Source organism: Bidens hawaiensis, unplaced genomic scaffold (genome assembly GCF_021521415.1).
Source record: "Bidens hawaiensis isolate Kalapana, Puna unplaced genomic scaffold, B.hawaiensis_p1.1 tig00031199_1, whole genome shotgun sequence".
NCBI classification, from domain to species: Eukaryota; Viridiplantae; Streptophyta; class Magnoliopsida; order Asterales; family Asteraceae; genus Bidens; species Bidens hawaiensis.
This window is the reverse complement of record NW_027505207.1, coordinates 82,132-96,690: the sequence shown is the minus strand read 5'-3', so window position 1 is coordinate 96,690 and position 14,559 is coordinate 82,132. Positions and strand designations below refer to the sequence as shown.

At 37.1% G+C, this 14,559-nt stretch overlaps 1 protein-coding gene and 1 pseudogene across 23 annotated transcripts; one reads left to right on the top strand and one right to left on the bottom strand.

Annotated features, from left to right (window-relative positions):
• On the bottom strand, positions 1–3,741 carry LOC143611465 (phytosulfokine receptor 2 pseudogene; annotated as a pseudogene).
• Positions 3,742–13,008: 9,267 nt separating this feature from the next.
• Positions 13,009–14,546, top strand: LOC143611478 (uncharacterized). 23 transcript variants are annotated; one of them, XM_077085685.1, is made up of 5 exons: positions 13,010–13,216; positions 13,290–13,571; positions 13,635–13,724; positions 13,761–13,787; positions 13,866–14,544. In XM_077085685.1, the coding sequence occupies exons 1-5, from the start codon at positions 13,042–13,044 to the stop codon at positions 14,456–14,458; spliced, it is 1,167 nt and encodes a 388-aa protein (XP_076941800.1). In that variant the 5' UTR covers positions 13,010–13,041; the 3' UTR covers positions 14,459–14,544. The 23 variants fall into 23 exon arrangements, with proteins under 23 accessions (XP_076941779.1, XP_076941800.1, XP_076941788.1 ...); XM_077085673.1 differs by having other exon boundaries at positions 13,761–14,545; XM_077085677.1 differs by lacking the exon at positions 13,761–13,787 and having other exon boundaries at positions 13,635–13,733; positions 13,788–14,545.
• Positions 14,547–14,559: the final 13 nt, after the last annotated feature.

Sequence of the window (14,559 nt, the reverse complement as noted above, 5' to 3'; positions counted from 1 at the left end):
TATATTACATCTACCATCAAATAAAACCATAGTCTAAATAACAACAAAACACTATAATAAACTTAATTCAAAAGATTAAACACTTGTATAATCATCAAACTAATTTACACTTGACACCTTAAAAGTTAAAACTACCCTTCATTTCAACATGAACCATCCACTACCTGATCGAGCCATAACACGACCTGGTCAATCGTCGGTCTTCGTCTCGGCTCTTGATCCAAACACTTGCAAGCCACACCCAAAACCTCCAACATTTCATTCTCACAACTTTTATCATATATCAACAAATCAAATATTTCACCGTATCGCGCTTCGCCTTTCATCTCAAACACCCACAAAACCAAATTCCTGCAATTCTTCCCTTTACCAACTTCCACGGGCCGACGACCCGTTACAAGTTCCAGAAGCACGACACCAAAACTGTACACATCACCTTTATAAGTCGCAGTCAACGTTTGACCATATTCAGGCGGAATGTACCCCAAAGTACCCACCAAATCGGTTGCTACATGTGTGTCATACGGGCATAATAATCTTGAAAGCCCAAAATCAGCTAAATGGGCCTTGAACTTTTCGTCGAGTAAAATGTTGCTTGTTTTGATGTCACGGTGGATTATTTTGGGCTCGTTGTGTAAGTATGCGAGCCCGTGTGCAGCTCCTTTTGCTATCTTTAACCTAACGGGCCAATCTAACGGAGGCTCGTCATCGACCCGTTCGTGTAACCAGTAATCCAAACTACCGTTTTCCATATACGAGTAGATTAATAACTGATCCGACCCGTATTTGCAGTACCCTTTAAGGGACACAAGATTCTTGTGTTGGGCCCGTGATAGGGCTTTGACTTCTGCGTGAAATTCACGTTCCATTTGACCGCAATCGCCTGAAAGTCTCTTGATTGCTGCTTTTGACCCGTTTGGAAAAATGGCTTTGTAAACGAGCCCGAACCCGCCACACCCGATAATATTAGCTTGACTGAAGTTGTTTGTGGCTTCGACTATGTTCGTAACCGTGAGGTCTTTACAACCGGATGCCGGGAAGTAAACGGGCTTTGGCCCGTTAAGCATACCCGATAGCCCGTTAGTCATGGGGTAACTCTCGTCTTCGATTTTATGAAGCGAATCTCGGTTTTCCTTTCGCGACATTTTGAGAAGAATGATTCCTAGTAAGATTAAGATTCCGGCTCCGATGCCGAGTGTGATTCCGAAGATTCCGTTTCTACCTAACTTTTTATGGGAACTCGAACGAAGAGACGGGTACGTTTCCGGTGCGCACGAAGGAAGTGGTTCCCCGCAAAGCCCGGGATTCCCTTCGAAGCTCGAGGGTATGAATCCAGAGAATTGGGTTCCGGTGGGAATCGCACCTTCCAAGTGATTATTAGCAACCGAAAACTTTGAAAGAAACGTGAGTTTGGTTAACGAACTCGGAATCAACCCGTGAAGATCGTTTGATGACAAGTCCAAAACTTCAAGATTTCCCATCTGAGATATCGTGGCCGGGATCGTCCCGGTTAGATTATTCTTGCTTAAATCAAGAACATGAAGCTGTATCAACTACCCGATTTCGGGCAAAATCGACCCGTTTAGTTTATTGTGGCTGAGGTAAATTGAAGGCGGAAAGCTGGCAACTTGATTGTATTGAAGGCCTTTACCGCTTTCATTTCGTTTAACGAACAATGGGATTCCGGTAGTTGATCCAAGTATGGTAGAACTTATGTTTAACGAAACCAAACTCTTCAAATCGGTCAAACTTGTCGGGAGTTGACCTGTGAGCGAGTTATTCGAAAAATCCAAGTAAAACAATCTCTCCATCTGACCGATCCAAGACGGTATGACCCCGTTTAACTCATTCCACGATAAATCGAGCACTTCGAGCCTCGGGCAGCCGGTCAACCAGCTCGGGATTTGACCTTTAAGCCCACAGTTTGCGATCGCAAGAACCATTAATCTTTTAAACCCGTTAACGTTAACGGGAACGTCTTCCCCGTGAAAGTTTTTAGTCAAAATAAGAGTGGTGAGATTGCTGCAGTTTTGTAAAACAGTCAACGCGCGTGGCAGATTGGTCAGCCCGTTGTTTGAAAACGAGAGAAACGACAGATTCGAAAGATTCCCGTAGCTAACGGGAATCTCGCCATACAATCTGTTCTTAGCAAGATTCAAGATTCTCAATTCGTAACAACTTGAAAGCGAGTTTGGTAAATAGCCATTGAAATTATTACTACCGAGATCAAGCGTGCATAAATTAGAAAACTTGGAGAAATCAGTAGTTAAAACACCCGAAAACGAATTGTTACGAAGATCAAGAATCCTTAACTTAGAACATGTTTCAATGGTGGAAGGTAATGCCCCCGAAAACGAGTTAGTATGTGCAATTAACTGTTCTAAATGTGTCAAGTTTTCGAATACATTAGGAAGCGGGCCTACAAACCGATTCTCGAATAAAATCAACGATTCAAGGTTCGAAAGCTTACCAAGATTCGCACTGAGCGTGCCCGAAAAGTTGTTGGAAGATAAAGATAACCGCTTTAAAGACGAAAACGAGTAGATAAACTCCGGTATACCGCCTGAAAACGAGTTGTAATCCACATGGATATCTTGGAAAGATTTGCCACAAGTGATCAAAGTTTCGAGATTTCCCGTAAACAGATTCATCGACAGATCAAGAACCCGAAAACCCTTTGACGAGTTGCAAATACGTGAATTAAACTCGCCCGAAAACGAATTGTTGCTGACATTAAAAGCCATCAGATTCGAAAACCCCCCGAAATCTGACAAATTCCCTGAAAAATAATTACTTGACACGTTAAAAACCTCGAGATTCTTCAAACTCGATAAATTTTTCGGTAACTCCCCTTCGAACCGATTAAACGAAAGATCAAGAACCCTCAAGTTCTGCAACCGAAACAGCGAGTCCGAAATCACTTGACCAAAATGTAAAGTTAAACCCTTTGCAGATAAGTTCAATTTGGTGACTCTTGACACATTTCTCGAATCGTTTTCGCAACCGACACCGTCCCAATTACAGCAACTGGCATCACTGGACCAAGATGCAAACACAGACCCATTTTTACAACTTGCAGCAAACTCCTTTAAAGCTAACAGATCATCAGGATGACATTTTTGGCCTAGGGTTTTGATACTCAAACATGAACATAATACAAATCCAAACAACACCCAAATGTTAGAATTCATTGATCACTAAATTCATAAACTTAAAACTGCAAAACCCTAACTGTGAATATTAACAAATGCACAAAAATAAAGCTTGTAAATGAAGCAAACCCTAAAACACTCAAGGGTTTGGCACATGAGAGAGTCTTTAATGATTTACAATCTCTAAAAACAAGAAAGTAAACTCTTTTATTGATTCTTGAAACAGACCCACATCACAGTACCATTTATATGATCACTTGTGAGTGAAGCAAGCAGTAATCATGGGTTTTTTTTGGCTTTGGCTTTTTATCAAACACTTGGTGTGCATATTATTATTATCAAAAAAATTAGGGATTAAAGAAAGTGTGAGGAAGATGCAAAGTGAAATTTAAAATTGAATGGAAGAATGTGAGTGTGTGTGTGTATAGATTGTTGTAGTGGTTAGATCTTGACATTTAGGTGTTGTAGTTGTGTGATGCAAGTTGTTATGTGTTTTGACTTTTTGTGTGAATATGTGGCAAGATTTTCTAATGTTTACTCCCACTTTTCAAAGCTCACTTCTGACTTATCTTATTATTTGTCTCCTCTGGTAATAATATAAAAAGTAATAATTTATGCCGCAAAATCCGTGTGTGGAATTAAATATTCATGAAACTAAGAGTTAATTACACATATTATTATATTATTTTCTTTTAGTTAAATACTTAAATGCACAAATTTGAGTTAGATACACATATGGTCCCTTTGTATAGGCTAAATAACATAATTGGGACTTAAGGTTTAAGGTTTGATGTCTGAAGCTAACTTTCGTTTTTTTTATGTTAATTTTAGGGAAAATGACTAAAATGCCCTTTGCTTTTCTAAAAGAGGACGATGTAATCATCTTATATTTAAAGAATATTATTGTAAAATTTATAAAACAAAAAACGCCGCCTCGTTTGTCAAAACTTTTGCCATGCACACTGCTAACGACGTATTTCTGATGTGTAAGCTTTGACAGTAGTGTGATGGACTGATGTGTGGGGATTGCAAATTTGCAATGGATCATTATAAAAGGAATAAAAAATAATATTTGATTGAATAAGGATAAATAGTGAGAATGTGATGTAAAGAGTTTTTAAAGGGTAAAAAGAATTCATAGATAATTTTTTTATAACTAAATTACATGAGTGGAGGTAAAAAAACATCATTCTGAATGCTCTTAATTCATCATAGTTACTTTTAATTTTAAATCATAATTAAAAAAAATAATGCAATGTATTAATTTTTTTTTTGTTTTCACAATTCTTAAAAAAATCAACTGTAATTCATAAGATATATTGTATTATTTTAGAAAAAATTTTAACAATACCAAACAAAAGAATACTTTATAATAATAACAATGTCAATGTGAAAAATAAAAGTAAACAAAAGGTTATGACGTGTAAATGTAGGAATTTGTATGAATGTTTGTTGTGCTTGCAAGAAAATCAATACTTTTTAAGCATTTATGAAACTCTTAGTTACATACCACATCTATAAATAACAGAAGTTGAACATACAAATATGAAATATCATTGAAGTACTCTTCAAGGGTCATAGGTGTAAAAAAAATACCATGATATTTCGAAGGTGTATAGTATAGGCTAGCTACTTAGGTGTGCATAGGTAGGTCACCAACTCCACCTTCATTCATCCATCCAAGCATCCATCACTACCATGGTACCACCACCTTCATCCAATAATCCCAACTAATATTTACTCTTTTTTAAAGTTGAAATATACACCACATGTAGTTTCAGTAATATTTATTTTTGTATAGATATGTAAGTGTATTCACATGTAGTGTTTGTTATCCTATAAAGTTTAAAGGAAACACGAGTCATTATTGTACCAAAGTCCGTTGATAGCTACCTAGGGTTGTATATATTATTTCTAATGATAAAATTGTATAGCATCATAATGGATTATTAGTCTTTCATTACTTTCAACGCACGCATGTTCAACTTTTAGACCATTGTCAATTGTAAATTCTAAGTTTACAACCATTTTAATTATTTTATACATAGAACATTCATATAATACACTATCAAAATATACTTATGTAGCTACAAACAACATTTGTATACCACAATTATAACATTTATACCAATAAAAAGGCTTACATTGACTAAACATTATAGGCGGTAAAGACAAATGAACATGACAAATCCAAATATTTCCATGTTACATGTCATCACAACTTCTCGTCACACTAAGACAATACCACGGTCGGAAGCTTAAAATATATCCGTCGAGACTTTTCACGTCACAACTCGCAAGTAGTAGATGCACTTGATGAAGAGTACAACAAGATGGATGTTCGTAGACGTGGAATATGTTATACGTAAACAAATAGGTCATAATAGGATGACTTGTCCCAACTCAAATGCATATATATGTAACTTTATGTATAACAGTTATATTTTTAATATTATATTTGTAGTTCATAATTTCATAAATAAAATGTTATATGTTGTTGTATTTCTAATACTGTATTTGTAGTCCCTCTAATTATAAGTTGTTTAGATTTTCATGAAAAGAAATCTATGTTTCCAATATACTTTTTTCATGTACAAATTTGGTTTTCAGAGTCGGATGTCTCACTAGAATCAGTGCCTCTAACGGATGAGGTATGACTTGCCTAACCGATTACCCGAGCCCTATAAATAGCTTCTCAATGGGTGAGATTTTATAATAATGAAGAGGTAGGTCCCAGCAGAGCCCAGTTGGACCCGCAAGACTCACCTCAAAGAGGGACGTCTGCGCAGTTGAACCCGCAAGACTCACCTTCAACAGGGACGTCTGCGCAAAGGCTAAACTCGCAACTCACCTTGAAGAGAGACGTCTGCGCAGAAACCAACTGGAACCGCAGGACCCACCATGCTCAGAGACGTGACGTCCTTACGCGCAGTACGCAAGCTGTTCCCGCAGGAAAAGCCTTCCAATGGTGAAGTACCCCGCCTGTTCCCGCAGCTGCGGATACAAGCCATCAGGGAAGGCTACCTGCGCAGCAAGGCTACACGCACAAGGCACTTAACTCTTAAATAATTCAGTAATGTCACCTGAAGAAGGAGTGAGCAAGCCGGGAATACTCCCGCACAAAGCCGGGAAAACTCCCGCCCAAATGGGCCAGTCCGTACGATACTGGAGGATCTTTTGTACTGTACCTGACGAGGTATGGACAAAAGATCTGACCAAAGATACGACAGCTCACTGACAACAGTATGACGAGCAGCACGCTCTTGTACTGTATGTCACTATCAGCCGCTGCCTACTCACCAACCTGTCGGAGGACGTGCATAGCCTGCAGTTGGTGGAACAGGAATAGTACACAGCCGGCCTGGTCACTATCAGCCGCTGCCTACCCACCAACCACTAGCATGGCATGTGCGTAGCCCACAGTTGGCAGAACAGGAATACTATTCAGCCGGCTGTACCTTCTTGGAAACCTACCTTCGGCTATAAATACTCCAACACCTTGGAACGGTATTATCATCTCATCTCATACCATCATATCTGCTCTAGTCATTTCTCTTAATATACACATATTCAAGAGCAATCTAGTCTGATTCTCACGCCAGAGGGTGGTCACAAGGAGGTACCCCCCCTTCTCAGTGACGAGCTCACGGTGTCTGTTTTGCAGGTCATCTGAATAACCATCTTTGCCGGATCTAACCCCTCGTGGGAAACATCTATTTAACCCCCAGATTATCCGTAATCTGCCCGGGGTCAATTAGTGTTTCTTCAAATAAGTATTGTTGTTATTGTTGTATTTGTAGTATATTTGCTTTAGTTACCATTATAGGCATTGTTATCTATTAATGATTTATATTATGCCAAAATAAGTCATTTTAGTTTATAACAAACCATGCAGATGTTAATGAATTGCGTTTGATGATACTTCTACTAACTCATTGGTATATGCCTTATTATGTGTTGATAATTTGTATGGAGATTGAACTTAGCTATTTTAGGTTTTTGTGTTCATTATGTTAATGTGTTATGTTTGATAATACGTACATGATGAGTTCATAAATGTACACATATATATCAAGCGTATTAAACCCCTTTTTAGGTGTTTATTAGAAAATTCACGTGAACCGATGCTTAATTAGTTTATATTTGAATTTGGTAGGTTTCAAGTGAAAACGAGCTAGAACAATTAGTATACGATCAAGTCTTAAGCTAATTGTATATATTATTAATTTATTTTTTAATTAGGTTAAATCTAAATAATTAGGAGGATAAAAGATAAATAAAAAAAAGGCAAGTAAACAAAAAAGAAAAAGAGTTGAATTCTTTCATAACATGAATCCGGTTAAGATTGGGTTAATAGTCTTTATAAAATGATTATTATGAATATATGTGCTCAACTATTCATTAAATCCTTTATTTTTTTACAGCCCATTTGGAAAATAAGGCAGCACAAAATGAGGGCTCGAAAGACGGCCATTTAAAGACAACAATAGAAAAGAAAAAGGTTGGACGGCAATTTGGAAAAAAAAAAAGAAAAAAAAAAGAAGAGCACAGAAGGTCTTCTGGTGGGACAGTGATCAAACAAAAGACAAGTGCGACCGCTACTTTTGCCACACGGGTCAAATAATTTAAGCTCCTACGTAACAAATAAATTATTTTAAGCTACATGCTAGTAAATTATTTTCTCTTTTTCGAAGAATCATAACACTTTTTTGTTGATGGTGTTATTATTATTATTGCTACTACTATTGCTGCTGCCGCTACTACTATTACGTGAAATTTTTAACTTATTTAAGCTTAGATAAATCTTGAGCGGCTTTAAAATTTCATCTCATCTTACATTTGTAAGAATTTGAGCTCACTATTATATTGTGGGGAGCAAAGTCGGCCATTACTATGCTACATTCCAATATATACACCGGCCTACTTATGGGTTAAACAAAGGAGCAAGATGCCAAGCTTGGATTGGGAGAAGTGGTGTAAGTTTAATTTCGTTAACTTCCCATTATAGTGGGTGTCGCTGCCTCTGTTGTATTATTTTATAGTTTTTTATGTTTATCTTCCTTTGTTTGCTGGCTATTTGCCTCTTGTAAGTGATTCTTTTTTGTTTTCTAATATATTTGGTTTTTCAAAAAAAAAAACATTTTATAACTCCTATTGTGTAACAATGTTTATTAACAATTTATATGCTCTACACACATCAGTACACTAAGCCACCATTATAGACTTAAGACTTTAGTTAATGGGACTTATTAATGATTTGTTTTTAGTAATATTAAGTCAAGTTATTTGATAATTTTTTATGTTTAAAACATAATAGAAAGACCTTATTAGGCGCTATTTTTGTATGGATTTAAGTTAAACCAAGTCATGCTAAGTGTTAATTTGTTATGTTTAATGATACATCACTAAGTCACCATTATGGGTCTTATTATATGTTAATGAGTTGCATTATGTTACACTTAATTATTGAAGGCTATGTTTCTCGTGTAATCCAATAAATATATACGATATACATGTAAAATAATATAAAATACAATTATTTTCATGTTATATTACACACTTTCATATTTTACAAAAAGGTACAAGTATTTTCGAACTATGTTACATAAATTATTGGCTATGTTTTACCTAAAGCATGTCAAGAAATGATCATTTCCACATCATACCAGATAACGTGGAAATCATTCAAGAGACTTATAGCCCAAATACTCATAGATCACTAGTTCCTAATAATGTGTAAACCATTTTACGGCATTTAAATATTTCAAGACTACCACTTTCAACAAACATTTTTGTAATGCATGACCCACATACACGCACGCATGAGTACACATAAGAAAGTTGTCATAAACATTACGAAGTATTCAACGTTATGTTTGACAAATTTTAGTTTCTAAGATCACAAAATTTTAACATATATTGTTATAAATCAACGTACGCATATAAACATGAGAACGAAGAATGTGAAACACTCACGGAGTATATATTCATAATGACTCAAAATAGGTATTTCCTGACAAGTAAAATGGCTTAAACAAAATTCCATCTTCAAATCTTTGCAACAAATCACTAATGGAAAGTTCGTGGCAAATTCACCCTTACTCGACAATATACTAGAAAGTCTGGAACAAGATCTTTTAGGCGAATCTTCATAGGTGATAATTCAGTAAGACGGGAGTTGCCAACACAACCTAAAATATACCCGTTTTCTTCTCTTTTGTTTTTATGTTTAGTAGGACCTCGTAAAATTAAGATCCATCAGCAATACCATCGTTGACAGATTTTAAAGTTTTAACCTTTTCTGTTTTGTAATAATATCTTCTTTCAGTTGTATGTATTTTATGGTCACATAGACCTAACAACAAAAACCAATATGAGACTTTATATAAAATCAATTTGTTTTAATTTAATGCATCATCAACCTTGGGTGTTTGAAAGTGATGAGATTTTTTCTCTCATTTATTTTTTGTTGTACACTTGTACGATATATACAATAAATGTGAGGTTGAAGGCTATACAAGTAATATTTATGTGTGTTGGTTTGATTAGCAAAGTGTACAGAGATAACGGGCTTGGTACGTCTTGTTTGTGGGCCCCATACTCTTGGCGGGAACGTGGCAATAAGTCACGAGTAAGTAGTAACATATGTCTTGTCGGTGACCAAAGTAAGCAGATTGGTTGGCAGCCAAGTGGACGATGATTATCATACATCATATTCATGATTCACGAAGGTTAGCTTTGTTGATATATATGTCTTGTGTTCCTATCCATAAAACACATGCAAATATCATGATATTATATATTTTTAAAACGATGACTTTCTTGTATTTAGATTATCGCATTCTTCAAATTTATGATGTCACGATGCTCCAATATGGTCGGACTATGTTGTGTTAACTAGGCTCACGTTGGCTTCAGAGTCTGGCCAAACGTTTATGACTATATTTTGTCTACTTAATAACCGTATATAATAACCGTATATAGTAAAAGTAAAACAAAATGGATTGTATACAAATTTACAAAGTATGCCACTAGATTTTTTGCAATGATTGTGACTAGTTTAATGAACATACAGCGAAATTTACAATCGTCGTGAATAACTTAAATCAATTGGATCGAATCTTCGGTCACAGTCATCTTTGCAACCTGTTTAAAGAATATGAAGTTTTCAATTTTCTTTACCGAAAATCGTTGTGAATAATGCAAATTTTCGTTTAAAGAAGATGAAGTTTTCGTTGTGAAATGAAATCACAGAGACGAAAATCGCAAATTTGAAACTATTAGACTAAACCGCAGATTTGGGCAAACCACATAGACGAAAATCGCAGTTCACTCTTGTTTTTTATTTTTTAAGAAATAGGGGTAAATCGGTAATTAAGTAAACTTTCAAAAATTACTTTGGGCCTCACCAAAGTGAATCAAAAGTCAAAACTATTGACTACGGCTTTTACCATACACCGGCCCAAACCAGCCTAAAATCCAATCTATAGGTCAATCTTTCATTATATTGGTTACCATAAGGCCCAATATAACACAAACCAATTTACCAATCCTATATTCCAATCTATTGTTATTCTTCACTTATGTTCACTATTAGGGCTGTCACTTTTACCCGAAACCTGAAATCCAACCCGAGAAAACATGTACCCGAACCCGAACTAACCCGACCCGAAAAATCCGAACCCGAGAAAAGACTAACCCGAACCGAAGTAATTCGGGTTGGTTCTCGGGTTTGATTTATAAGTTTCGGGTCAACCCGAATAAACTTTTAGTTTTGAAATTATATACCTAGTTTGTAGGTATATTATAGATCGATTGTTTATTGTTAATTTATGTTTTCAGTTTATTACTAATAGCAACCGTAATCGAATAACCAAATCATGCTCGATAGAAGACGATTATGGTTCGAGTTAGTTTTACACTTCTTTATGATTGTTTTATCAAGTTATATTGGTTTATTATTTGATTATTTGCTTACGAGCAAAGAATAATATGTTGTTTTAATTTTAGCATTGTAGTTTTTTAAATTTTTTTGTTCTTTGTTTTGTTTTCTAGGATACTCGAAACCCGATTAACTCAACCCGAAAAACCCGAATTCATCTCTTGCAAACCCGAATCACTATAGATCCACATCGATACATCATTTATTATACACACCAAATAAAACATATTCTATCTAGACATCTACTTTACAAGCTTTTGACTTTAAACTTTAAATTTAAAGTCTAAGCATCCAATGCCCATTATAGCCAAATAATACACATTCTCCACGTATTCATCTCTTGCACCACTAACCAAATTGAATGGCCATCGGTCACTAGACTAAGTACACTGTACACCAGCAGCATCAATTTGAAACCTTTTCAGTTATCCAATTTTATTAAGCTCAAATTAACTTGTTTAGGTAAGTAGACGTCGGCAAGTGTTATGAATTTGCGAGAGATACATCGCTACCACCAAGCTAATAATATGTACTCAAATCAACTCACGAACAAGTGATAGCGGCGCAGCTTGTTGCTTGCTTACTCATTATCCAGATTTAGTTTGGGTTATGTTAAAAGTTAATAAATACTATTTATTGATACTTTAATAAACAAGTGATTTACTTGTGTAATAAAGATGTTATTTTCAATCTCAAAGAAATTAACTACAACAATTGCTATTATAACCGAGGTTTTAGTAATACTACAAGAGGTTTAAATAGTTTCAATTTTATCATTTATTCTTAATTCAATATAGGAAGTGCACGTTTCGGTTTGGTCGGTTTTAAGCTAAACCCGATTTAACAACTGAAACTTCGGTTTTCGAAAATCGTTCGATTTCGATTTTTTTTGTTTTTGGTTTATTTGAGTTTAAAAGTGTTGGGCCAAAAAGAGATTGGTCGAATATAATTAATTTGGATCTAAATAGTTTCCTTAAGTTATAATTTTTTTTTGAAAGGCCAAAAATATTAAAGAATGAAAAAAAGGGCTACTAACAAGACGTGAGAAGCCCAACAACGTACACGAAAAGAAAATAAACCTTACAAGGCGAAAACATACAACAAACTATAATGGGAAATTTACAAAACTAAACTTGCACCATTTTTCCCATTCCAAGCTTGATCGTTTACTTCTGTTCTTCACCATAAAAATGATGTTACGTTTATGTCATTTACCATTTTCGACACTGAAAGAGGAACATCATTAAAAATAAAATCATTTCTTGATTTCCGTAAGTTATAACTAACTCATAGTTATACGTTTTGGCTCAAATATACGAGTTACATATTTATTAATTTCTTATAAATATTTTAAAAAAACATAAATAACAAAAACTTATAAATTCGGTTCGGTTATGTCAGGTTTTTTTTTGTACCGTAAGTTTAGTTTTACAAAAACATAAAACCAATTCGTTAAGTTTTGTTTTTGTTTCAGTTCGATATCTTCCTTCTTAAAGACACCCCTGTTTATTTCAATATCAATAAGAGTTTCGTCTTTAAAAAGACAATAACTAAGGTCTAAATAATACAACAAGAAAAGGTTCAAAAATTAAATGCTCTCACTTTTATGAGTTTTATCATCTATCCACAATTCAAAATTTTCAAATAAATTTGGTCGCTAAATATTAATACCAACCAAACTTACTGTCGGCACACAAAAAAGTAGGGTGACCCCTCACGAGTATAGTGCTAGTCACTGACAACCCCCCCCCCCCCCCCCACCCACCACACACACATCTAAAATTACAATACTACCCTCCATGATTGCACAACACAATCAACTATCCGTTTGAAATCCGTATCCAACCGTTAGTTTACTGTACACTTGCCACGTGGCCAACACCCACATGCAATCAATCTCCCATTTATCTTGTTGTGTAAGTGCATTCTTCAACCACCATCTTCAATATGGCTTCTTTAGGCAGCTCTGTGTACATTTTGGTAGTTGCTTTAGCGACGGTGTTTTGCTTTTGTGACGCTAGGGATTTGAATGTTGGTGGGAAAGATGGGTGGGTTTTGCACCCTAGTGAGAGTTATAGTCAGTGGTCAAGCAGACTGAGGTTTAACGTTAATGATAATTTACGTAAGTTTATTATTATTATTATTATTATTATTATTATTATTATTATTATTGATGTGGGTTTTTGGTTTTGCAGATTTTAAGTATGATGGTTCGAAGGATTCGGTGTTGGTGGTGAAGAAAGAGGATTATGATAGTTGTAACACGAAGAGTCCTATTGCGACGCTTACGGGTGGTGATTCGGTTTATAATTTGAACCGGCCTGGGCCGTTTTATTTTATTAGTGGGAATAAGGCGAATTGTGATCAGGGGCAGAAGCTCACGGTGGTGGTTATAACGCCGAAAGGAAGTCCGGGTGCACCAGGTAGTCCAGGTTCACCAGGCAGCCCAGGTTCACCTGGTTCACCCGGTAGTCCAGGTTCACCAGGTGGAGGTGGCTCATCTCCTCCCACTGGAAGTCCAGGTACACCAGGTAGTCCAGGTTCACCCGGTACACCCGGCAGTCCAGGGTCACCAGGTGGAGGAGGATCATCTCCTCCCACCGGCAGTCCAGGTTCACCCGGCACACCTGGTAGTCCAGGTTCACCCGGCACACCTGGTAGTCCAGGTTCACCTGGTACTCCTGGAAGTCCAGGTTCCCCCGGTAGTCCAGGTTCACCGGGTGGAGGAGGAAAGGGTGGAGGCGTCTCATCTCCTCCCACTGGTAGTCCAGGTTCACCAGGTGGAGGAGGAAAGGGTGGAGGCGCCTCGTCTCCCACTAGTAGCCCAGGTTCACCGAGTGGAGGAGGAGGAGGGGGTGGAGGCATTTCATCTCCTCCCACCGGTAGTCCAGGTTCACCAGGTGGAGGAGGAGGGGGTGGAGGCGCCTCGTCTCCCACTGGTAGCCCAGGTTCACCAGGTGGAGGCGCCACATCCCCCAGTGGTAGTCCAGGTTCACCAGGCGGAGGAGGTGGAGGCGCCACATCTCCCAGTGGTAGTCCGACGGCTTCACCAGGTGGAGGAGGGGGTGGAGGTGCCTCATCTCCTGCTGGTAGTGCACCGGGTGGTGGCGCTTCTTCTCCTAGTGTTAGTCCAGCAGCTTCACCAGGTGGTGAGGGCGCCTCTTCTCCAGGTGGGGCTGAGTCACCTGGTGGAGGCGTCTCATCTTCTCCAACCGGTAATCCAGCGGATTCACCAAGTGGAGCGGCATCTTCCCCCACTGGTAATACTACTGGGAACGGGCGGGGAGGAGAGTCAAGGGCAGCAAGACCCGCAGTCGGCATAATTTTGATTGTGCCGATTGCCATGATAATATTTGGGCTATGATAGGTTTATTAATTTGTTTACTAATTAAGGGTGATTATGTATTAGATGTTTGTTTGTTTGAGATGTAATTTTTCACCAAATTTATTGTATTTTCGTACTTA